The sequence below is a fragment of the Squalius cephalus genome (assembly GCF_949319135.1).
Source record: "Squalius cephalus genome assembly, chromosome: 6".
NCBI lineage: Eukaryota > Metazoa > Chordata > Actinopteri > Cypriniformes > Leuciscidae > Squalius > Squalius cephalus.
Genome location: NC_137127.1, coordinates 3855940 through 3881863, shown reverse-complemented (window position 1 = coordinate 3881863; position 25924 = coordinate 3855940). Strand labels below are relative to the sequence as shown.

General features: G+C 36.1%; 3 protein-coding genes across 3 annotated transcripts in view; 2 read left to right on the top strand and 1 right to left on the bottom strand.

The window, feature by feature from the left end:
- Window positions 1-2683, top strand: part of LOC307160523 (NACHT, LRR and PYD domains-containing protein 3-like) — a gene marked incomplete at its 3' end in the record, with an annotated part of 92003 nt that extends 89320 nt beyond the window's left edge. The window contains exons 24-26 of the mRNA XM_079874683.1: window positions 2165-2338; window positions 2537-2631; window positions 2679-2683. Of these exons, the coding sequence (XP_079730809.1) occupies window positions 2165-2338; window positions 2537-2631; window positions 2679-2683 (274 nt within the window). The remainder of the gene's footprint in view (window positions 1-2164; window positions 2339-2536; window positions 2632-2678) is intronic.
- dnaaf4 (dynein axonemal assembly factor 4) overlaps window positions 1-25924 on the bottom strand; it is a 503354-nt gene that overhangs the window by 332550 nt on the left and 144880 nt on the right. The gene's annotated exons all lie outside the window — the stretch shown is intronic.
- The window catches only part of LOC307160070 (uncharacterized protein), a 719517-nt gene continuing 695781 nt past the window's right edge, over window positions 2189-25924 (top strand). Inside the window, exons 1-6 of the mRNA XM_079873884.1 lie at window positions 2189-2338; window positions 2537-2707; window positions 2870-3043; window positions 20449-20622; window positions 21244-21417; window positions 21567-21737. Coding sequence (XP_079730010.1) covers window positions 2706-2707; window positions 2870-3043; window positions 20449-20622; window positions 21244-21417; window positions 21567-21737 — 695 coding nt within the window. The 5' untranslated portion in view covers window positions 2189-2338; window positions 2537-2705. The remainder of the gene's footprint in view (window positions 2339-2536; window positions 2708-2869; window positions 3044-20448; window positions 20623-21243; window positions 21418-21566; window positions 21738-25924) is intronic.

The following is a 25924-nucleotide window of genomic DNA, read 5'->3' as shown; positions in this document are numbered from 1 at the left end:
GGTTTTTTTTGTTTTTTTAAAGGTGGAATGTTATATAGTGGTTGTCTGCTGTGTTCAGACCAATGTTCCCTCTCACAGAAGAATGTTCACTCGCACAGAAGAAAAAATTAAACGGCGCGCAGAGAACAGATGCACAAGGTGTGGGGAAATTATTGCAGTGCTCCGCCATAGAGTTTGTGTCACTATAGAGTTAGAACCGATGAATGCGGTTTACAGGTTCCATAGAAAAAGAATGATGTGGTTGTGTGTGAGCGGCAGAGATCCGATCATCCGAATCAGTCTCTTTAGGCATACTGTCATGTTTTCAGAACAAGTAGCTCAATATGAGAGGCAACGTAAAATGCAAAGACATGTGAAATAAAACTTCATCATGTTTTAAAGAAGAGTGGCTTGATTGCTGGGAATAACGTATGATGAACACAGCAAAGTAACAAAACTTAGAGAAATTTACAATTACACATGCACCACAGGTGTAGAAGTGTGCAAACTCAAAAAATCAGGTACATACCTCAGAATTTTTTGTGGGTTTCAGAGAAATAGTGCTGTCAATCGCTAAAAAAAAATGAACTAGATTAATCACACATTTTTTCTGTGATTAATCACGATTAATCACAATTAAAAACATTTTTATATGTTTTTAATATATTTTATAATGTAATCATTTCACAGTTAATCTCCAAATTAATTTAGAAGCAAGATAAATACACTATATTTTAAATACTTGTTTAAGGGCATATTTCTATTGTTGAAGGCCAGTATTACTGATACTAAACCTGCTACTGATGTCTTGATGATGTCTCCCCAAATTTAAAACATTAATTATAGTCATTCTGTTACATTCGGGAGCGTGACAACGAAGTTGTGGACCCACTTGCAGGCTTTATTTACAAGAAGAGCATAGTCGAACAGGCAGTAGGCCAATCACCAGCAAACAGTAACAGGAAGGGCACGGCGAAAGAGTAATCCAAACACACAGGCAATGGCCAAGACAGGCAGGCAAAACAACATAAAACAAGGAATCTGACTAGGGTCAAAAACACAGGCTAGGCAAGGCAGAGCAAGGAAACAAGGATAACACAGAATGTGAACATAATTAAAGTCACTGATGGGAAACAGGTGTGAGTGTGTGATTAGCACCTAGATGGGGAATTGTGGGAAATGTCCATAAGATGACATTGATGAACACAGACCCAGGACAAATGTTACACATTCAACATTACAGTGTATTGAAAGCTATCAATTTTTTAAAACATTTATTAGGCTTATAAAACCCATAATAAATATATTTACCTGTGCCCTGTGAAATATACAGAAATTTAATAAGGTTATCTTACAATCTGCACTGCATAAATTATAAATTAAATATAGATTAAGCCTTATTATAGCTACAAAAGTTCTTTAATCAAGAGCAGTGAGTAATTTTCACTGTTACCTTTGTTCTTTGATTAACTTTAATGACACAGCATTAGTGGCTGCTGTCACTTTAAGATCTGCCGCTGCTGACAGAGACGCGGATCTCACACGCGCCTCTTTCTCACAACTCTTTACGTTCGTTTAAGACTTTATTCAACTAATTTAAGACTGCTCTTATGAGGATACTCTGCAAAACTGACATTTTGGCATAAATGTGTGTTACTGTTTATTCAAGCGCGAGAGAGAACTTGATACTGGCGTGCGTCTTTCTGTGCGTCGTGTGTGTGTCACAGACAGGACATTCACAGACAGCACATTCTCTGTTGTCTTGTTGCTCTTTAAAAGCTTTTGTGTGAATAAGAGCGTGATCATATAATGTAACAAATGACAAAAAAACAGATGCTGCGCTAATTGCGTTTAATATTTTAGCGCGTTAAACTGGGCAAAAATTAATTGCACACGTTAAATTTGACAGCACTAATTGTAAATTAATTAGAGTAAATTAAAATAAATTAAAGGGAACATTGGTTCAGACTTAAGTTATGTTTGATGATTGCTGCATTCAGAAAGTGTACTTTCTTGGAGCAGATAAACTATAAAGGGAGTTCATATATCTGACTGCTTGTATTCATTGACAATGTAGCCATGTGAAAATTGAGGCCTGTTGTTTGCTTCCATATTTAGTTATCCATTTTTGTATGGATTAATATTGTTCAGGACATTTGTGGAGTAACTGATTATTCTGTCCTAGACTTTCAGACTGCAGTATCAGAGAAGAAGGTTATAAAGCTCTGGCTTCAGCTCTGAGATCAAACCCTTCACACCTGATAGAGCTGGATCTCAGAGGAAATGATCCTGGACAATCAGGAGTGAAGGAGCTCGATGATTTACTACAGGATCAGAACTGTCAACTCAAGACACTGAGGTGAGACGTGATGAAAATAAATTATATGCAAGAAAATTATTTATAAAAATATTATGATTTATAAAACAGTATGTTGTTGTACCAAAGTTATAGATTTCAAAAAAAAAAGAAGGGTTTTTAACAATATTTTCTGTACTTTCCATTACATTATAAATGTTGAGAATTTGATTAATTCCTGCTTCATCTTCCCTTCTGCAGGTTTTTGAGTCCTGCTGCAGATGAAGCCTGTCAGTATTTGAGAGGAATTGTGCATAAAAACCCGTTACTCCAGAGAGAACTGAATCTGAGTGCACGTGAACTAGGAGACACACGAGTGAATCAGATCGCTGCTCTACTGCAGGATAAACACTGTAAACTCAACACACTGATGTAAGTATTTCATATTGTTTTATACTTTTATATGTAAAATATTTGACATAATTTTTTTATTTCATATTTTCAGTACCTTGTTTTTGATCATTGTTGTTCATTAAAGAAGGTTTTGAGAGAAACTGAAGAATGTTTCCTGTCTTTGTTTTCTCTTCTCTTCAGGCTGAATAATAACAGTATTACAGCAGAAGGTTGTGCTGCTCTGACTTCAGCGTTTAATTCAAACCCTTCAAACCTGATAGAGCTGGATCTGAGTGAGAATAAAGTAGGAAAGTCAGGAATGAAGAAGATCTGTGTTCTGTTGGCAAATACACAATGCAAATTGGAAAAACTGAAGTGTGTATTTTTAAAATCTAAATTTTTGGATATTAATTTACATTTGTCAATATCCTATTTGATTAGATGAACTTAAAAAAAGACTATATAGGCTGAAATTTCAATTTCAGCACATGATAATCTGTGTTCTAACAAAGAATAAACAAACTTCTTTTTTTAAATAGACTTTCAAACTGCAGTGTTACAGAAGAAGGTTATAAAGCTCTGGCTTCAGCTCTGAGATCAAACCCTTCACACCTGATAGAGCTGGATCTCAGAGGAAATGATCCTGGACAATCAGGAGTGAAGGAGCTCAGTGATTTAATAAAGGATGAACGCTGTAGATTAAAGACAATCAGGTGATTTAAAAACTTTATTTAGTAAAATTAACGGCTTTCCAACAATGCTGCAATGTGACATCAATAATCAATAAAACATCATATATAATATGCTAGATCAACGCATAAATGCATTGTATTAACAGCATTTCAGATCAATTGATAATACATGTACCGCACAAAACTTTTTTCTTTAAACAGTAAACACTATGTTCCAAAAAAGTATGTGTGTGGATCAACAGCATGTTCACAATTGTAAAATTAACTAATCTAACATTCTCTTCTACTTGCTGAAGGTTTCTGAAAAGTGCTGCTGCACAGGAAGCATGTGAGTATCTCACTAAAGTTCTGGGTAAAAGTCCATTAATAATGACAGAACTGGATCTGAGTGAAGATAAATTAGGAGATCTGGATGGAAAGAAGCTCTCTGCTCTTTTGATGGACTCTCATAGCAAAGTGGAGAAAATCAAGTGAGTCAACATGATTTATACATTATAACTTCTCTGTTAATTGATTATAAAAGACTGTCAGTCACTTGTGTGAGCAGATATGGAAATCTGTTGATCTGATGTGTGGTGAATATGTACTGCATAATAAATTATGGTGTTTCTGTGTTCAGGCTGAATAATTGTGAGCAAACAGAGAAAAGCTGTTCAGTTCTAGCTACTGTTCTCTCCTCTAAAACCATCCTGAAAGAGCTGAACCTGAACAACAGCCGTCTGCTTGACTCTGGAGTCAAAGAGATCTGTGAGGGACTGAAGAAGCCTGTGTGTGAGCTGAAGATACTCAAGTGAGTACATTTCACCATCAGCTACACTCAACACCACAGAAATCACAGGAATATGATGCATTTGATAACGTTTTGCATGATTTGTAGGCTCAGTAAGTGTGATCTAACAGAGGAAAGCTGTTCAGCTCTGGCTTCAGTTCTTTCTTCAAAAAGCAACCTGAAGGATCTTGACCTGAGCAATAATAATCTGCAGGATTCAGGAGTGAAGCTGCTCTCTGATGGACTGAAAGAGAATTGTAAACTGGAGGGACTAAGGTTACTAATATATTAAAAGTCTTTGTGCCTGTTGTTTGCTTCCATATTTATCTATCCGTTTTTGTATGGATTAATATTGTTCAGGACATTTGCGGAGTAACTGATTATTCTGTCCTAGACTTTCAGACTGCAGTATCAGTGAAGAAGGTTATAAAGCTCTGGCTTCAGCTCTGAGATCAAACCCTTCACACCTGATAGAGCTGGATCTCAGAGGAAATGATCCTGGACAATCAGGAGTAAAGAAGCTTGATGAATTACTGCAGGATCCGTCCTGTTCACTGAAAACACTGAAGTGAGACATGATGAAAATTAATGAATTATGACATCAGGTCATAATTCTCTTCAAATATTTAAAAATAAGACATAGATATGATATCATCTATATGAAAGTAGAAAGGATAAACGTGCATTATAAAGACAAAGAGGAATTTAAAGACTTGCCATTCAAAGCAATCAACCACTTACATAACTGAATTTCATGGGTTTTGTGACATAAAAATAATGAAGGAAAAAACATAAATTATTATATTAATAATTTTTGCAAATAATTGAAACTGGAGGCAATTATTGAAAGATTGAGTTGCGAATACCATAAAAATATAACAAGATTATCAAATCTAAATTCTCTTCTACTTCCTGAAGGTTTTTGAAAAGTGCTGCTGCACAGGAAGCGTGTGAGTGTCTTACTAAAGTTCTGGGTAAAAGTCCATTATTACTGACAGAACTGGATCTGAGTGAAGATAAATTAGGAGATCTGGATTGGGAGAAGCTCTCTGCTCTTTTGATGGACTCTCATAGCAAAGTGGAGAAAATCAAGTAAGTATACATGATTTTAGATATTATAACTTCTCTGTTTTTTTTTGTTTTGTTCTTTCATTTTAAATTACTGTCAGTCATGTGCGAGTTGATATGAAGAACTTATGATCTAATGTGCTTTGAATATGTGTAGAATTATAAATTATTGTGTTTTTGTGTTTAGGCTGAGTAATGGTAAACTGAAAAAGAAAAGCTATTCAGTTCTAGCTACTGTTCTCTCTAAAACCATCCTGAAAGAGCTGCACCTGAACAACAGCCGTCTGCTGGACTCTGGAGTCAAAGAGATCTGTGAGGGACTGAAGAAGCCTGTGTGTGAGCTGAAGATACTCAAGTGAGTACATTTCAACTTATGCCTGGGTGATAAAACGATATCTGTATTTATCAACAGTATGCCTTCATCAATAACGACAGCAAAAATATTTTATATACCATTCAATATAGTTTCACTTAAATGAATTAAAATGTAATGACATAAATTACATAATGTTCGGTTGCATGAACAACCTCAAACGTGCGCCGAAAATCATCACTAGTGACAAATTTGTGGAGAGGAAAAATATTCCAAAACTTTCTGAAAATACAGAATGAGAATTAAGAAATGTTACTAGAAATGTTACTAGAAATGTTTACCACGGATATTATACAATTTGCACGCATTAAAAAATTGTGGAAAAAGGCACATTTTTTAAAAGATATTTCCAACTCTAACTTTAAACAAATTCTGTAGAATGGCCCCTTATAGCCTATTTCAACAGGATTTGTTTCCATGTATAACTGTGTACTCTAAATGTGCTTTTGACTTACATTTATATTTAGATTATATTGTTAACTATATTCTAAATTAATTAAAAGCGATATATATATATATATATATGTGTGTATCTTTGGTCCTCACATTCTTCCTTATAGTTCCTTCTCAGTGACATACCTGAGTGAAGGGCTCATTATGCAGCTCATTATGCGGGTCATTGTCTTCTCAGGTGTGAATGACAGCATTATTTATGATCATTGACACACACGCCCCCACACATATTGCCTTTCTAAACAAAATTTAAATCAATGTATTGCTTTATGTGAATGAGTAGGCAGGATGATGTTCAGATCATTTTGAAGCAAAAACTCTAGGAGAGTCCATTATCCATTAGTCAAAGATCTTGTGGACACATATTTAGTATGTGTTTTGTGGCCTTATTTCAAAAACTTTTATTTTTTTGTTTTTTCAATAACCATGCATTATTCTCTCAAAAATGCAAACATTTAGGGGAGAGCAGGGCACAAAGTAACGCTTTTTGACTTTCTTAGTTCGTGTGAATCTACTTATGGTTCAGAGTATTTATTTTTTCCCACATTAATTTCACGTCTAGTACAATTATGTGGTTTTGTTTTATTAATACAGTATACACTTTTTTTCTTGATATACCCCAAAAGAATGGAAGTGATATGTGACAACATGCCCCATAGGTGGGGTACAATGTAACATTTGAGGGGCACATTGTAACGTAACCATATGACAGCTTAAAATGTTATCTGATCTAATAAAAAAATATACAAGACAAACTAAAATATTTTCTAAATAAAATACAATTATTAACTTTTTCATATAAAATAATGGATCCGCACCAAGGGGGGAAACGAACTTGAGTTCGATTCAATTGAACCAAACAAGGCAGGTGTGAATACACCCTGAGTCACGCTAAAAGAACAATCAATACAATTAACCCTCTGGAGTCTGAGGGGTTTTCTGGGCCCTGGAGATGTTCTGACATGCTCTGACATTTGTTGTTTTTTCAGTTATTTATAAACATGTTAATGGCAAAGGTGTAAATTCACTCTATAAAGCACAAACAGGGCTACCATCATATCTGATCAACATGCTTGTAAATCTTTGTGTTTTTAAGAGAATAATGTTTATGCGTGGTTATTTGAAAAAATAAAAATGAAAGTTGCTGAAATAAGACCACAAAACATATAGTAAATATGTGTCCACAAGACTTTTGACAAATGGATGTTTTCGCCTAGAGTTTTTTCTTCAAAATGATGTGAAAATCATCCTGCCTAATCGTTCTCATAAAACAATACATTGATTTAAACCTTGTAAAACTGTTTTTTTGTCAGAAGAGGTTTATGCATGGGAGGGGTATAGGCCCATCAATATTAATGAGATTCAGACCAGGGGTGTGACATACACTCCCCCAGTGACTAATGGGCCATCAAGTGCCTGAACAAAGAAGATGAGATTCAAAGGGTTTTTTTTCAATCTGTTTTATTGTAATTCCTCTATGTGGAGGAACTAAATGTTCTAAATTTGCAGGTATCTCACAGTAAATGCCTATGCCCCGTTGATGGCGGGCTCTAAGCAAAATAAAGCAAAAATTAGTCTATATGAATAACTGATGCGAATAATTGTAGACACGTGCTGTAGGCATATATTGCGTGTCAATGGGCCATTACGGAGATAGCACAACGCAAACATTAACACATTTGCAATTCATCAGCTGGGCATATTTACACATTTCAGCACATACACACATTTGCAATAGATATTTGCAAGCACTTTTCGTTGATGATAATGAGGCAGCATAAACACTAGTCAAAATATAATCTAAACATACATAATATTTTCTAAATTAATTTCAAAATCCTAACTTTCATACAGGCCATGATCTAAGATCATGCGCAATCGCGAGACAAATGGAGTGGGCAGACAAGATTTTGACCATTTCATTAGGTTTATTTTTTGTATAAAGCCTTTCTTTAAAGTGAATTTCGTTTTGTATTAATTGTATCTTAATTTTAATCGTTGTTTCATCAACAAATTGCCTGTATTTAATACATAAGAATTAAAAATAGCAGGCAATAGAGCTCCGTGTCGGCATGTGAACTGGAGTTCGTCTCATAAATGAACCCAAACTCATAAGCTTTGCCTAAAATACCAGAGAAATATATAGAAAGCTCGAAATGTGTTATTTTGAACAAAACTACTAAAAACCAAAGAAAACAGACTGCATAAAACTCTCTCCTACTTTATACAGAATAGCCTAGACCATTTAAATATAAATTACTCTGAATGACAAGTATCGAAATGGTCCAACCAGTAAAATATGTAGCCTACGTTTATATAAAATAGCTTGTCAACTTATGCAAGTAAATTTAAAAAGACTTACTCATCCGAAATATTATCCACGGCTGGATCAAGTTGCTCTTCAAAATACAAACGTTCGTCGTCAGAGTCCCGCTCTTCTTCTGAGGAAAAAGTGAACTCGTCATCACTATCCAGGACTAGCTGAAGGGCTTCTTCACAAGTGAACCGTGTCATCTTCCAACGGCGCAGAAAAGTGAATGAATGAAACTTGCTGGTTTTAAGGCATTTCAGGGGGCGTTACCTTATTTTGCATAGATCACCTCAGCACATTATCTTATGAATAGCGCGCTCTGCGAGTGGGTGTGAACTCATTACAGTTAATTAGATGAGACGGGAGAAACTGTACTTCTCTTTAGTTTCATACAGATTACATTGCAGGAGAATATTTGTTTTGAATGTCAATTGTTTTATTTAAAAGTAGAAATTTAAAGCTTTCTTTAGACACATGTTTCATGGTTGTGTGATAAGTATTAGCTGAGTTTCAGTTCATTTTCCAGACTTGTTTCAGAAAGATTTTTGCGGAGACAGAGTGAGCTGAAAGCGCACCCTGTTTATTTTATTTATTTAAAAATAAAAACAAGGTTTTGATGTTAATGTGAGTGTACACAAAAAAAGAAGACCCTCTATAGTTTATAATCATGTATTTATTTTATTTATATGACCATAAATGACGGATTTTTTTAAGTTTATGTTGCTGCTATGTGAAAAAAATCCAGCAAACCGCGCGGGCGCGTTTGCCGACCTCAGAGGGTTAACCCTCTGGGGTCTGAGGGGTTTTCTGGCCCTGGAGGTGTTCTGACATGTTCTGACATTTGTGCTTATTTCTGTTACTTGTGACATTTTCATGGCTAAAGTCTTATTACACTGTATTCAGCACAAACTCTGCTACAATAATATATCAGCAGCATGTATGTAAAAGTTTGTAGTTTTGAGATAATGACATTTATGCGTGGTTTGTGAAAATACAAAAAAAAAAAATTGTCACTGAAATAAGGCCATGAAACCCATACTGATTATTTCTTCACAAGACTTTTGAAAATTGTATCACGTAGCCTAGAATATTTGCTCTAAAACTATGTGAAAATCACCCTGACTGCTCATTCAGATAAGACAATATATTGATTTAAAATTTGTACGACGTGTTTTGTGTGAAAAAGCTTTATGCATATGTAAGCCTTTCATAACTGAGAAAGACAAAGACCCTCCCCTAACGGCCCTATTAGGAGCTATCAGGCCCTGTCATTCTGAGCAACCTTGCACAAAGAATGAGGAGATTTAAAAAAGAATGGCTGTTTGATTGTTTGGATTTATTTACAACACAACATAATCCAAAGATACACAACAAATGACAAAAAAGCACATTATTGAAAACATGATCCAAAGAAAGAGACCTTTGTGGCATTCCTAAAAACATTGTACATACCTTTCATTTCCAAGGTGTTTGATTTTCACTTTACCATGTTCATATACAGAGACTCATGTGAATGTTGAAGTCAGCAGGACTCAGTGGCATCTGGGCCCTGAAAAAAAAAAAAAAAAAAAAAGAAAAAGAGTGAACATACTGGTATCAAGAGAAACTATAGGCCACCATTTTGGGAATACATTTTAGATTTTTCTGGTTAAAATTGCTTTTTAAAATTCACAGAATACAGACATATACACACATACACATACACACACACACACAAATGTTTCCAACAATATATAATATAATGAACACCAGGTTTGTTGTGCCTTGTAGGCATAGGCTATGGGCAGTGCTGCATAAAATAATAATAACAATAACTTATAGCAGCCTATAAATCTTCCAAAAGATTTAAGTAACAACTACGCTAGAGAAAAATATATTGATTATCATATGTTACTTCAAATGTTTCCATTCGTTATGATGATATGAAATTAGATAATAGTAAACACATAAAGCCTACTGTTTGGTGCGTTTTGCTTTTCAAACGCTCTCCAAAATACGCTCCAAAATCCACGCTCCAAAATACGATACATTCAAATGCACAGCATGCTCCAGAATATGAAACATTATGGTTACCATATTATACATATCTACGTTTGAGCAGATATCCACAAACACAGTATTTGACAGTAAACACAGGTCTAAATATTATAATATTCACCATATATCTAGCGACAGTTCAACTGCAATGTGAAGTTTATGCAACAATAACAAACTAATATGTAAGAATTTCTTACCTTACATCTTTCTTGTCTTCAAATCGCGTTCTTCTTCTGAGGTAAATCCAATGTAAGCTCACGGCGCGTCTTTCAAACTCGACGAAAAGCAGAGACTTGTGAAGTGTTTTGGTGTTTTGTTTTTGAGGTAATGAGCGTGTTCACGTTCCATATGGAGATTTGCATGTGAATCTCTTTTGCGCGTGGGGGCGTGGTCAAATTAAATATAATGAGCAAGCGTTTGAGATACTGGACATCTTGTTGGTTTTATACAAATTACTTAAACAGAGAATATTTGTTTGCAGTTTGAACAGAGAATATTTGTTTTCAGTTTGAATCCGATCATTTAAAAGTACACACTTAAATGTTTATAAAGGTATATGGCTCATAAATGTGTGACAAGTATTCGCTGAGTTTTGTTTCAGTTTATAGACGTGCTCAAGAAAAAAAAGTTCACCGCGACGGAGAGGCAGAACGCACACCCTGTTTATTTTCTTTATTTTACAAAAGCACAATGTTTTGATTTGATTGTAAGTGGACAAATACAAAAGTAGAAATATCACAGATTATTTTTTTATATTTCTTTTTTCTGTATGACCATAAATGACGGAGTAATTTAAGTTTATTGTGCTCAGGGCTTAAAGTATTCCGGCCGGGGGCCGGATTTCCGGCTTGAGGGCAGGTCCGGCCTCCGGCGCATGCAAAATGTATTTATCAGGCTGCAAATTACAGTCGGAGGCACTATCGGCGCGGACGCGCTTGAAAAAAATGAGCGCGTCGCTTCCATTATGAGCACGCATACCGCGCGGCTACATTTGAAATAACGAACTTGAGCGCGCAAAAGACGCGATATGTGAACAGGCCCTAATATGACTTGAATAACACACCGGTCCCCTTCAACCTACCACCTTGATTCAAGAGTCAGCACGCACAGCTGTCACAGCCAATTGGAGCATGATATTAGGTTGTCTTAGCCAATTGCTAGAGAGGAGGGCGGGTCTTGTGCAGGAAGTGAACCAGTTCGCAGTTAGCTTCAGAGCTGCCAACTCTCATGCATTCGCAAAGACCCGCCCCCCTTAGTTACTGTCGCTATCTCCGACAAGCCACGCTGCTCTCATGCCACACCATGTTCTCATGCAGTGAAAAATACATCGCGGAGCAGAGAGGAGACTGACAACACGCTGACAGACAGGACAGACCAGGTTACTTTTCGGTTACTTTTGATATTAAACATATTAAACAAAGTCTCACCTTTCAAATTTGGTCATTTTTTAAAAAGAAATTTAAACGATACATACCGTTTTGTGGCTCTTAAATGTGTCTGACAGATCGCTGTAGAGCATCAGTTAACCCTCTGGGGTCTGAGCTGTTTTCTGGGCCCTGGAGGTGTTCTGACATGCTCTGACATTTGTGCTTATTTCTGTTACTTGTGACATTTTCATGGCTAAAGTCTTATTACACTGTATTCAGCACAAACTCTGCTACAATAATATATCAACAGCATGTGTGTAAAAGTTTGTAGTTTTGAGATAATGACATTTATGCGTGGTTTGTGAAAATACAAAAAAAAATTCTCACTGAAATAAGGTCATGAAACCCATACTTATTATTTCTTCACAAGACTTTTGAAAATTGTATGACGTAGCCTAGAATATTTGCTCTAAAACTATGTGAAAATCACCCTGACTGCGCATTCAGAGAAGACAATATATTGATTTAAAATTTTTACGACGTGTTTTGTGTGAAAAAGCAATATGCGAAGGGGCGGATCATCTCATTAATATGTAAGGCTTTTTACACCTGAGAAAGACAAAGACACTCCCTAATGGCCCTATTAGGAGCTTATCAGGGCCCATCATTCTGACCAACCTTGCACAAAGAATGAGGAGATTAAAAAAAGAATGGCTTTTAAAATTGTTTGGATTTATTTACAACATAATCCAAAAATACACAACAAAAAAAAAAAAAACACTTATTGATAACAATGATCCAAAGAAAGAGACCTTTGTGCCATTCCTAAAAACATTGTACATACCTTTCATTTCCAAGGTGTTTGATTTTCACTTTACCATGTTCATGTACAGAGACATGTACTGTGAATGTTGAAGTCAGCAGGACTCAGTGGCATCTGGGCCCTGAAAAAAAAAAAAAAAAAAAAAAGTGAACATACTGATATCAAGAGAAAGGCCTGCACGATTTTGGGAATACATTTGAGATTTTTCTGGTTAAAATTGCTTTTTAAAATTCACAGAATACACACACACACTCACACAAATGTTTCCAACAATATATTATATAATGAACACAGGTTTGTTGTGCCTTGTAGGTATAGGCTATGCGCAGTGCTGCATAAAATAATAACAATATAGCAGCCTATATACATTTTCAAAAAGATTTCAGTAACAACTAAGCTAGAGAAAAATATATTGATTATCATGTTACTTCAAATGTTTCCATTCGTTATGATGATATGAAATGAGATAATAGTAAAACATGAAGCCGTTTGGAGCGTTTTGCTTTTCCAAAATATGATACATTCAAACGCGATCGCGATCCAAAATGTGATACATTCAAACGCGATCGCGCTCAAATATAAAACATTATGGTTAGGCCTACCATATACATATCTACGTTTGAGCAGATATCCACAAACACAGTAACAGTAAACACGGGTCTAAATATTATAATATTCACCATATATCTAGCAACATTCAACTGCAATGTGAAATTTATGCAACAATAACAAACTAATATGTAAGAATTTCTTACCTTATCTTTCTTGTCTTGAAATCGCATTCTTCTTCTGGGGTAAAGCCAATGTAAACTCACGTCTTTCAAACTCGACGAAAAGCAGAGACTGATGAAGTGTTTTGTTTTTGAGGTAACGAGCGCGTTCGCGTTCCATGTGGAGATTTGCATGTGAATATCTTTTGCGCGAGTAGGCGTGGCCAAATTAACTGTAATGAGCAAGCGTTTGAGAAGCTGGACATCTTGTTGGTTATATACAAATTACTTAAACAGAAAATATTTGTTTTCAGTTTGAATCCGATCATTTAAAAGTACACACTTAAATGTTTATAAAGGTATATGGCTCATAAATGTGTGACAAGTATTCGCTGAGTTTTGTTTCAGTTTATAGATGTGCTCAAGAAAAAAAAGTTCACCGCGACGGAGAGGCAGAAAGCACACCCTGTTTATTTTCTTTATTTTTCAAAAGCACAATGTTTTGATTTGATTGTAAGTGGACACATACAAAAGTAGAAATATCACAGATTCTTTTTTTATATTTATTTTTTCTGTATGACCATAAATGACGGAGTAATTTAAGTTTAAAGTGCTACAATGTAAAAAAAGTCCAGCAAAACGCGGGGGCGCGTTTGCCGACCTCAGAGGGTTAAAGCTGCTCGTGAACCGATCATCTCTTCCTTCTAGTTCATTTATAGCATCAAATAAACATGAATGAACATAAGAAGGAATGTTGTCTTAAACCGCGGAAAGTGTCAGTACATTCCGTTTTTCAAGTTCAAATTCTCCCATGTTAATCTGCTATCTCTCCTGACTGCTTTGTCGGACAAAATGGCGGATGGCGGATTATGATTGGTTAGATCGCCTGTCAATCAAGCTCCCTGACACTTTTCACACGCTCTCACGACACACATATATTTTCTCACGCACAGAAAAATCGCGAAGCAAAGAGGACACGGAGAACGACAGACTAGACAGAGCAGGTTACTTATGATGTAAAAAAAACTCAGCTCTCAGATTCTGTCACTTTTATTACGAAATTCAAACAGTAAATACCGTTTTGGCGCTTGTAAATGTGACGCGACCACTGATCTATATAGAATGACATTATATAGATCAGTGGACAGGACAGATTCCTAGCGGCAGGTGAACCTATCATCTCTAGCTAGTAAATAAACACGAATGAACAATGTTGAAAGATACAGTAAAATCACCGAAATGTATTTTCCTTCATACATAATATCGACCAATCAATGAAACAAATGGGTCAATAAAACAGCTGGAGAACAATTGTCACATAACATTTACCTCAGGAAAGCCATTTGATGACCATAATATATGATATAGCACGTTAGTTGGCTAGAAAAAAAGAGCTATAGAGAGTATTTTGCTAAATATGTGTTCTATATTATATATTTATTATGTTTTTACTTATATCATTAAATAAAGTTGTTGTTATAATAAAAAACGCATTATATATCTCTCTGTTTTTTTATTATAATAACAACTTTATTTTAATTTTATTATAATACCCCCCCCCCCCCCCAACATCCCCAAAGTTCAGGCTCAGGATTTTTTTTCACTTTAAGCCCTGTGTGCTACAATGTGAAGAAAATCCAGCAAAACGCGGGGGCGCGTTTGCCGACCCCAAAGGGTTAAACTAGCATCATGGTTATAGTCTGGCGAGTATTTACAAGCCAAATTCCAGAAAAGTTGGGACATTTTTATTTTATTTTATTTTAAAGTAACAACATGTAGTTTTTCAACCTTCATAATATATTTCCAAGACCCTTGTGATGGTACATCGACTTACAATAGGTTGAATGAGACGTCTGCCAGAGCCTTACGGGGTCTGTATCGCTTTTACTGGCACTATGTAACTTCGGGGTGCGGGTAGTAACCAGAGCTCAAAAAGAACTACAAAATTCGACTGCTTTACGGCATACGTCACTTCGCCCACCACTTCCTCAAATTCGGCCGTGACAGGCCAACCAGCGCGTTTGTTTTCGTGCGTCTGTTTTCGTCATGGCTGAAGCAGCAGCGAAATGTAAAAAGACCAAGGTTTTGTCGGAGTAGAGTTGGAAGAGGAAAAGGGAGAGTGATAAACTGAAAGGCAGGACGAGGATCAATATTGGTCGAGCGTTTGCTCGCTGGCGTGAGCTTATCGTCAGACCGATGCTGACTTGGCCGTCATGCTGTTGAATTAGTAAGTAAATTGCTTGCATACTATCTTTAGTTTTTCTAATCTGTTGTCTGCCTGGCTACGTTACGGAAACTATCTGGTCCTCCATTTATCTTCATGAATCAGCTAACGTTAGTAGATGAGCGAATTATCAATCTGGTAGCTAGTAAACACTAACATGCTAGTTTTAGATGGTTAGGATGCTATCGCTATCATTCTCGTTCAGATTTGAGCATTGCAATCGACATGCAAATCGCAAATGTTTGAGTTAAAATGTTTAGTCTACTAAACATGTATAAATTATGAAAGGAGGAAGATTAATAATATTATCATTGCCCATATGAAAAAAACCTGCATGCTTCATATACAGTAACAGCCCGTTCTCATCCCAAGTCGTCATATACTGACGCTTTCAAAATTTCTTCAATATCTGACGCACAAAGCACCCTTTAGCGTCCATATGAGACGCATAACCCTACCACAGACCTAAACCTACCCATAACCGAAGCGTCTCATATTGACGCTAAGGGTGCTTTGTGCGTCGGATATTGAAGAATGTTTGAAAGTGACGATTTGGGGATGAGAATGCGTTGACAGTAACCGTAAATCATTTTACGACAGCGGTAATGGACAATTCCGCTTCCAACCTGTAGGGCGACCGCAGAGGAAAAGTTCCATGTTGTTGCTTTAATAAAATGAAAACTAAAGACTTTCAAATCACATGAGCCAGTATTTTATTCACAATAGAACATAGATAACACAACAAATGTTTAAACAGAGAAATTTTACAATTTTATGCACAAAATGAGTTTATTTCAAGTTTGATGTCTGCTACATGTCTCAAAAAAGTTGGGACGGGGGCATGTTTACCATGGTGTAGCATCTCCTCTTCTTTTCAAAACAGTTTGAAGACGTCTGGGCATCGAGGTTATGAGTGTCTGGAGTTTTGGTGTTGGAATTTGGTCCCATTCTTGCCTTATAGCTGCTGATGAGTTCGTTCATCTTTGACGTATTTTTCATTTAATGATGTGCCTGAATAGCTGCAGTATGTGGTTTTGCATTGTCCTGCTGAAATACACGAGGCCTTCCCTGAAATAGACGTCGTCTTCAGGGGTGCATATGTTGCGGATTGTGTTTACTGACAGTTGTTTCTGGAAGTATTCCTTGGGCCCATTTAGTAATGTCATTGACACAATCATGCTGATCAATGTTGTCTGAGGGCCCGAAGACCTTGGGCATCCAATAAAGGTCTTCGGCCTTGTCCCTTACGCACAGAGATTTCTCCAATTTCTCTGAATCTTTTGATGATATGCACAGTAGATTATGAAATTTGCAAAGCCTTTGCGATTTGACGTTAAAGAACATTGTTTTTAAAGTATTCCACAATCTTTTTACGCAGTCTTGCACAGATTGGAGGGCCTCTGCTCATCTTTATTACTGAGAGACTCTGCCTCTCTAAGACATCTGTAGGAAATTAGCTCTATGAAATATTAATAATCAATAAAAACTGGTTATAATTGATTGAATATTTGCATCAGTTAATATAATTAACTTAATGTTATAAATTAATATTACAATCAATTAATATGTTTGTCCCGTGAACACTCGGTGTTAATTGTTTATTAATTCTAAGAAATTTACATTTCCAGGGCATGGGAAATGTTTTTATTACTTTACAGTACTACTAGCTTGAGACACGGACAACTTTACGTGTGCAATGAACAATACTTTATTAACTAGACTAAACACGTAAACTACTCTAACATACACATACACACAGTTTACCAAGGGAAAGAGAGCTGAAGCAGAATACAGGAAAGTAAGAAGTTATAGCATTGTTTGAAATTCAGCAGATCAACAACCTTGAGCAAACCATCAGTTTAGTTCTAACACGCCCTTCTTTAAAAGGGATAAGGATACTTAATGTATCAAATAATGAGACTAAGTTCGATACTTGCATGTCTCGCCCATTTGAATTAAACTGTCCTGATGCAATTTGCTGAGGCTCCAGTTGATCTTTGCTGATGTGGTCTTGATGAGAGAGAACCAGTGGGAGTCAGAGGATCTTCGGTGAATGGAGAGGCAAGGCCGCAGCCTGGCACAAGTTTGGGGGTCCTTAGAAACTTCTAGTTCAGTATCATCTTCACATCAGGATTCCAGAAGAGAGTAAGAGAGAGCATTGATCTTGTGATCAGTGATTTTTAAAGCGTGAAGATGTAACACCCTCTGGAGGTGTGTGAGCCAATAAAAAGATTTCCCTTTGGAGGGAAATTTTATGATCCATTGTGTTCTAGCAGGGCATTTGAATATGCAATTTCATTGGGTGTTTAAGCAAAGAATCTTCAAGATTCTTATAATACTAATGCGTCACAAAGTTAGCAAAATGTAATGTAAATTTGTAATGTAAATTTACAAATGGGAAACGAAGATTGGAGTTTATAGAGACCAAACTTGCCACACATATGATTTTGGTAAACCATAGTATGCAAAGTCTGAAATATTAACCCCAATAGAGTTTACAAGAATACATAGGCCAAACCACATAAAAGGAAAATCATGAGATGGGGAAATTAGAAACATATTTATACATTTCTCAAGTGGTTATAGAATATATAGGATTAACCCTCTGTGGTCTGGGCTGTTTTTGGGGCCCTTGAGATGTTCTGACATGCCCTGACATTTGTGCTTTTTTCAGTTGCTTATAAACATATTAATGGCAAAGGTGTAAATTCACTCTATAAAGCACAAACAGGGCTACCATAATATGTGAGCCACGTGTATGTACATGTTTTCATTTTTGAGAGAATAATGTTTATGCATGGTTATTGAAAAAACTAAAAACTAAAATTTCTGAAATAAGGCCACAAAACACATAGTAAATATGTGTCAATAAGAATTTGACTAATGGATGTCCTCGCCTAGAGTTTTTTCTTCAAAATTATGTGAAAATAGTCTTGCTTTATCGTTCACATAAAACCATACATTGATTTAAATTGATGTAAAACAGGTTTTGCTTGGAAAGCCAATATGCGAGAGGGGCGTGAACGAGGAGTGGTTTACACCTGAGATTACAATGTCCCACCCACTCTGCATAATGACTCTGCATAATTAGCCATTCATTCAGGTGTGACACTGACTGAGCCACAATGCAAGGACAAAAGATATATTTAGAAGAAGACTTATATTGACCATTTAAGATTTTGCTTACATCTATCTTGTAAATATGTTTTGCTATTTTATTAAAAAGGTTACAGTTACAACAATAATTACAATTTCAACAATATTTCAAGTGTACTCTTTCTTTGTAAAAAAAAAAATTATTATAGGCCTACATTTTATCTATGTATTCATTACTTTCATATTTCGCCTGACTGTAACATTGTTTTCATGAAATATTAGGGCATATTGTTAATTTGCAGTTTAATACGTTGCTTATACAAATAGCCTACATTTTATTTCAGCATATTTCAGTCGATTTTTACTCATCTCAGTATAGCAATACAGTTTGCTGAAACATCATCATTCATTCACACACGCGATTTAAATTTAAACTGTCTTTGCCAGCTGTGGTAAACAGCGCGCATCTCTGCCGTTCATTCATTCATAAACAGAAACCCACGTGAAGAAATTCACGTGAGAAGGAAAAAACTTACTAGTATTCCTCAGCTCGCTCCTCGATATACCCGCACTTCTGAGGGACATTTTCCATTATTATTATTCCTCACAGCGCTGCAAGACGGTGTAAACAAGTAATAATCTGAATAAACTTGTGTGTTTTCTCGCGCTGATATGGGGGCGTTCACAGGATTGCGCTTGGATTGCCTCAGCCATTTGCGTTTGAATAGCGCGCGCTCTCCGTGGGTGGAGTCACATTACATCTGAATCAGCTGTAATTAGCTCGACTGGAATCGCTCTCTTTTAATACAAATTTTACAAGATGAGAATATTTGTTTTTTATATAAATTACTTCATTTAAAAGAAGAGAATTCAAGCTTCATGCCTGTGTGTCTGTATGCCTGATTGGCTGAGTATTCGCTGAGTTATTGTTCATTTTCGGACGCGTTTCAGAATGGACTACACTGGCAGAGAGAAGGCAGAACTCGCCTCGTGTTTATTTTTCTTTATTTGGCAAAAAGCACAACACTTTGTTTTTATTGTGAGTATACACAAAAATAATACACATTTAACAGAATCGATTGATGTATGAAACTTGTTTTGTAATATCAAAGTCAAAAGAGTATTTCGGGTCTCAATTCAACTCATAAGGAAAAAAGCGAGCAGATCACGCCGGCGTGATTGCCGACCTCTGAGGGTTAACAGGGTTTATTTCTCCTTCTCAGCAAAAATTAAGTGAGAGTCACAGCTCTCTGGAATTTCCTTTTGGGGTCGTAAAATTCTTATCAGTCTCAATGTGTCCTGAAACAGGACACCGGGTTCTGCCAGTGTGTTAGCTTCATTTGTGATGTTAGTTTTGGGGGAAGTTTCATATACCTTTGTTGGGAGAGTGAGTTTGCTGAATTTTCATCAAATATAATGAATAATTTGTGTGTGTCTGATTGGTCCAGATGTTACACATCCCTTTTATAGCTAATCATGTTACAGACCTGATATAAATTAACTAAAAATAACACGCATGAATAGGCTAGATCAAGTGTAAATTTCATCCATCTGTAGAATCATTTTTTCGTTTACATGCAGAAAATGCATATTATCGGTTTCTCTAGATACCCAACTAATAAAACCCAAAAAATACATAAAAAATCATTACTTTACAATTACATTTTTCCTACATTTATGATAAAATTGAGTCTTCATTAATCAATCCACACATTAATGAAGAAGTGGCTTATCTATGCATCTGATAAAGTATTCAGCTCTAATGTGATCTTTCATATTTTGTATTCAGAGTATTGTGAAATAATGAAGTAACTTAAACCATAATGTGAGATTAATTTATAGTTTTATTTTCTGTAGACTCTCAGACTGCAGTATCACAGAAGAAGGTTATAAAGCTCTGGCTTCAACTCTGAGATCAAACCCTTCACACCTGATAGAGCTGGATCTCAGAGGAAATGATCCTGGACAATCAGGAGTGAAGGAGCTCAGTGATTTACTACAGGATGAACACTGTAAATTAAAGACCATCAGGTGATAAACCAGACAATTATCATAACTATGATTTTAACCAGATATTACACAACACTACACATTAATACTACACTGGACTAGCGGTGCAAAATATATCAGTGGCCGAGATATTATTGGCTGATCACTGGGACAATAGAATTTACACTATTATTTTCATTAATAAGTTGTTTCGTTATATTTGTGTTCAGCATATAATTTCTGATAAGATTCAGTGTATTTGTCTGGCGGTGTCATATGAGTTTGGACAAATTATCATATCACAATATCATTTTCTGTTTTGGGCATATTTTAGTTTTGATCAGCTACTGTAATTATAGATGTTCTGTTGTATGTTTTCTGTTTATGTGTAAAGAAGTAATAAGTGAAAACAATGAAATACTTTTCTGTATTTTCTCTCACTGGTGTTTGCTCATACATGAAAATGGCATATTGTTTGTTTGCGTTCTGTATGTTTATGTGTATTTTATGGTTATTACATGCTGTAAATTTCATTTTGATTTAATTGATTGATACAAATGCTTGTAATAAATCATTCTACTCTGTTTAGTGACTCATTCAGGATGAAGCTGCAAAAGGCATCAAATTGGAATATTATCTGATTTGTAATTCTACTTCCTGTAGGTTTTTGAAAAGTGATGCTGCACAGGAAGCATGTGAGTATCTCACTAAAGTTCTGTGTAAAAGTCCATTATTACTGACAGAACTGGATCTGAGTGAAGATAAATTAGGAGATCTGGATGTAGAGAAGCTCTCTGCTCTTTTGATGGACTCTCATAGCAAAGTGGAGAAAATCAAGTGAGTCAACATGATTTATACATTATAACTTCTCTGTTAATTGATTATAAAAGACTGTCAGTCACTTGTGTGAGCAGATATGAAGATCTGTTGATCTGATGTGTGTTGAATATGTGCTGAATAATAAATTATGGTGTTTCTGTGTTCAGGCTGAATAATTGTGAACTGACAGAGAAAAGCTGTTCAGTTCTAGCTACTGTTCTCTCCTCTAAAACCATCCTGAAAGAGCTGAACCTGAACAACAGCCGTCTGCTGGACTCTGGAGTCAAAGAGATCTGTGAGGGACTGAAGAAGCCTGTGTGTGAGCTGAAGATACTCAAGTGAGTACATTTCACCATCAGCTACACTCAACACCACAACACTTGCTTATCAGTTATATATATCCACTATAGTCCACTCACCTTCAGAAGTGAGGATAATCTAAGAATAGTTTTTTTATTTTGTTTTGCAGTAATAAAATAGGAACAAATAAATAGCAAACGGTGGCACAATACAATAGAATGAAAAGACAAGTGAAACAAACACGGCTTTATGTTTTTCAGGTGCTAATGCTTACAACTAAAGTTACAAAAGTTATTGAGTCAAGCGCAGGGAAGGGTTTTTCTCTTTGTCTTTTGTTCTTTGATTAAAATGATAGTAGCAGGTAGGGATGGGTATCGTTAAGGTTTTAACGGTATTACTACTCTTACCGATACTCCTTATCGATCCGGTACTTTAACGGTATTCTTATCGGTTCTTTTTGTTATTTTTGATTTAAAAATCTTGCTTTCCCCTGTTGTTTAATTTCATGGAAACAGACACCAGTGATTTTGCCAAGAGATCTCTTATTTATTAATTATATAAAACATAGGAGGAAGAGACAATGGACCAAGTGAAGGTCTAATTCAGCTTCTCAGTCATCTTCTCTACATGTCCATCTCTTCCTGATTTTCGGACAAAAGGGCTTGGTTTTTATACCACTGACCAAGGAAAAAAAACTACATCATCATAGGAACACATACATTCAGCAGAAGAACATATGGTTTTCATTAACGTTGGAATGTATACCCTTATGCTATGCTTGTATAAACACTGAATATACATTTCAGTCCAGCACACAAAGTCCCCCAAAGTCTCTCTCCCCCACATCTTCACAAAATACATTGAGTACAAATTATTATGAATGTATATAAAAAGTATAAAACAGATATACTACTGATTATGAATATTAATAAAAATTAATAATAATACTAAAAACAACAGTAAATGATTTGAGTCTTCAGTTATATAAAAAAAAGAGAAAAAAAAGAATATAGAAAATTATTAATATTGCTTTATATACAAATAAACCATTTATGTTATGCAGAAGGGTGCAGGCTTTTGTGTTTTATATACAGAAGACATATAGGACACCAAAAACATAGTACAAACACATGGTCAAAGAAAAAAAGTATACAATAAAACAGTCAGATATACAAATTATATACTACTGACATTACTGTTCAGGAGTAATATGGGCTAAAAAGACATCTAATAAAGTCAGATGTAAAATAACACTGCATAGTTTATCATAGATAGATTAAAGCTTATAAAAGCCAAAATTATTCATTCAAGAGCTGCGACTGATTTTCTCTTTGCCTTTTGTTGTTTGATTCACATTAATGGAGCAATCGTCAGCAGGTTTATTTGACTGATGCCTCTTTAAGACCAAATGCAGATCTAATCATTATTAGGCATCATATTTTCTCCAAACTATTTACGCCCATTTAAGACATAAACTGTATTTAAGTGAATAAACTCTTTAAGTGCATCTCAGAGACGGCCATTTTGACATATTTGTGTGTATATTTGATCGTTTAGATGCGCACACGAAGCACAAAATAAACGTTGCTTGTCTCATTGCGGTGTGTTTCGGAGCGCGCACCGCATTTGGAACAGCGTCTATTGCGTCAATTTTGGTACTTTTAATATCCTTTTATTACACGCGTCCTGCAGTTTAGCAACAGTATAGACTACATATTACAACAATCACCGATCGTGCAGATTCTGAAGTTCGGTTTGGGTTTTAGGGAGAAATGACAGCGCACCGCTGTGAAGGGAAGGAAGTTGCGTTGGAGAGAATGCGGCTTTAGTTTTGAATGGTTATACCTCAAATATCTTATTTTTTATAATCATTGGAAGCCAAAATCTAAATCTGTAACCGTTTGAATGTTTAGTTCTGTCCTCATCGTCACCCATTAAGCAGGGCTGTTGTGTTGTGCGCGCCGTGGCTTCGCGTGAAAGAAATCTCTCTCTCTCTCTCTCTCTCTCTCTCTCAATTCAATTCAATTCAATTCAATTCAATTCAAAGGGGCTTTATTGGCATGAAAGTTTTTGAAACAATGTTGCCAAAGCATATACAAAATATACAAATAAAATATATATGTAATATATACAAACATAATAAAACAGTTATATGAAAAAAAAATTAAAATAAAATAAAATAAAATAAAAATAAAAATAAATAAAAACATATAGTAATGTTTCTATATGGTAATAACTTTACTATATATAAGTTATGAAACTTAACACAATGTTTGGATATATTTGTGTGTGTGTGTGTGTGTGTGTGTGTGTGTGTGTGTGTGTGTCGGTCACTCACTGCCCCTCAGGTTGTGGCATGTTTTTACATATTGGGCAGCAAGATAAGTTCTGTCTCCTTCTCCCAGGAGAAAGTTTAATTTAGAAATTTCATTCAGGTCTTTGAAATTTGGGATTATATGGTTAAATTTGTTAAAGTAAAGGTTCCTTGTGTCTTTGAACGCTTCACATTGTAGGAGAAAGTGCATCTCTGTCTCAACCTCACCTGTCAAACAGTGATCACACGTTCTGTTTTCTTTTGGTTGCCATGATTTTTTGTGTCTTCCTGTTTCGATTGCCAATTTGTGATCACTGAGCCTGTACCTGGTTAGGATCTGTCTCTGCTTTCTATCTCTGACAGTAGAGAGATATTCTGCTAATTTATAATCTCTTTTTAGGGTCAAATAACATTCTAGTCTACTTTGGCTTTTAGTTTAAAAAAAATAGGTGAATTTCTCTCTCTCTCTGGAATTCTGGGAGTTTGCACGTGCGAGAGTGGCAGGCCCGGCTTGGCTAATCGGGAGCACCGGGAGAATTCCCGGTGGGCCGGTCTGTTTTATTGGCCAGGAGGGCCGGTGTTGTCATGGCACTGGGTTGAATGCTTTCCTCATAGGCTCCAGTCATAGCGCAGCCCCACTACTTTTTATTATTATTATTTTATCGCAGCCCCACAAAAAAAAATCATATGTCACTTTGTAAGAGATGTGTGAACAAAAAATAAGAGATACAAAACATGGATAATAGCCTATAGGCGCAAAGGCGGCGCTGAAAAGGCCAAAATAATAAAATATCTCTAGAAACTCAAGCGGCCAAATAGCCTACGAGTCAGGGCCGTATACGACCATTGAGGTCTCCGTTTTTCCTGAGTGTATAATGAACGTTTTGAAATAATTGCCTAATATTAACTGCTGCAATGATTCGCATATCGCGACGATAACCGACCTCATCATCAGAGCTGCTTCAGCACTCAAACACCGCTCGTCGGCAATGGCAAAATGTTTGAGATGACCGATCAAAGCAAGCGGGATTTATGTTCACAGAAGCGCGAGCCGCAGCCGCGCGCGAATCCCAACGCGATGCTTCACGAGATAAGGTGCAAGTGGCTAAACTAAACAGCTGTTTTACGATAGAAATTTTAAACGACCGACATAAATAATCACTTTGCCAAGAATGTATCAATCTAAGCATCTTCAGGAAGGGGAGATTTACAGGTAAAGATAAAGAGACTGAGAGAAGAAGAACGAGAGAATGAGATGGAGATGAGAGAGGAGAGCAGGTAGAGCAATAGCCTATTACATACTGTGCCCATAATGAGAATAACTTTATTGCAATGGATTCCTACTTAACACAGTCAGATGTTCTTTGCCAATGACAGTGGGAAAATAATATGCCCCCGAACCCCCTAGATCACTTTTGGGACCTCTGTATTTTTAAAACACTGTGTACTGATATTGCACTGAAAAGAAAATTATATTTTTGAAAAATACAATGAATTACAAGGCTGTACAGAACAGTGCACTATTGCAGACTTAGGCTCAATCCCAGTTCACCCCTTGCCCCTACCCCTACGTTTTGCGCGTTCCCGTGAAGGGGTAGGGTTGTCTCAATTCTTTTTTGGTTGGAGGGGTAGGGGTAGAGGGAAGGGCCAGATAGCCCTTGAAAGATTGGGCCTTATATACTGAGGGTTTAATTACAATATTTTAATAGTCAGTCGGGAACTAAAGTGGGCCGGTCTAAGGCATGAAACTCCAGGGCTGAAAATGAGTCCCACTCCGGCCCTGGAGAGTGGTGTTGGGGGAGCGAAGTTTGAGTGGTGGACTTTCACCTATTTCTCTTTTTTTTCCCTTTTCATCTTGTTTCTGCATGGTTTGGTAAGTGTTTATTTTTCATTTATTGTTGCTGTTACGGC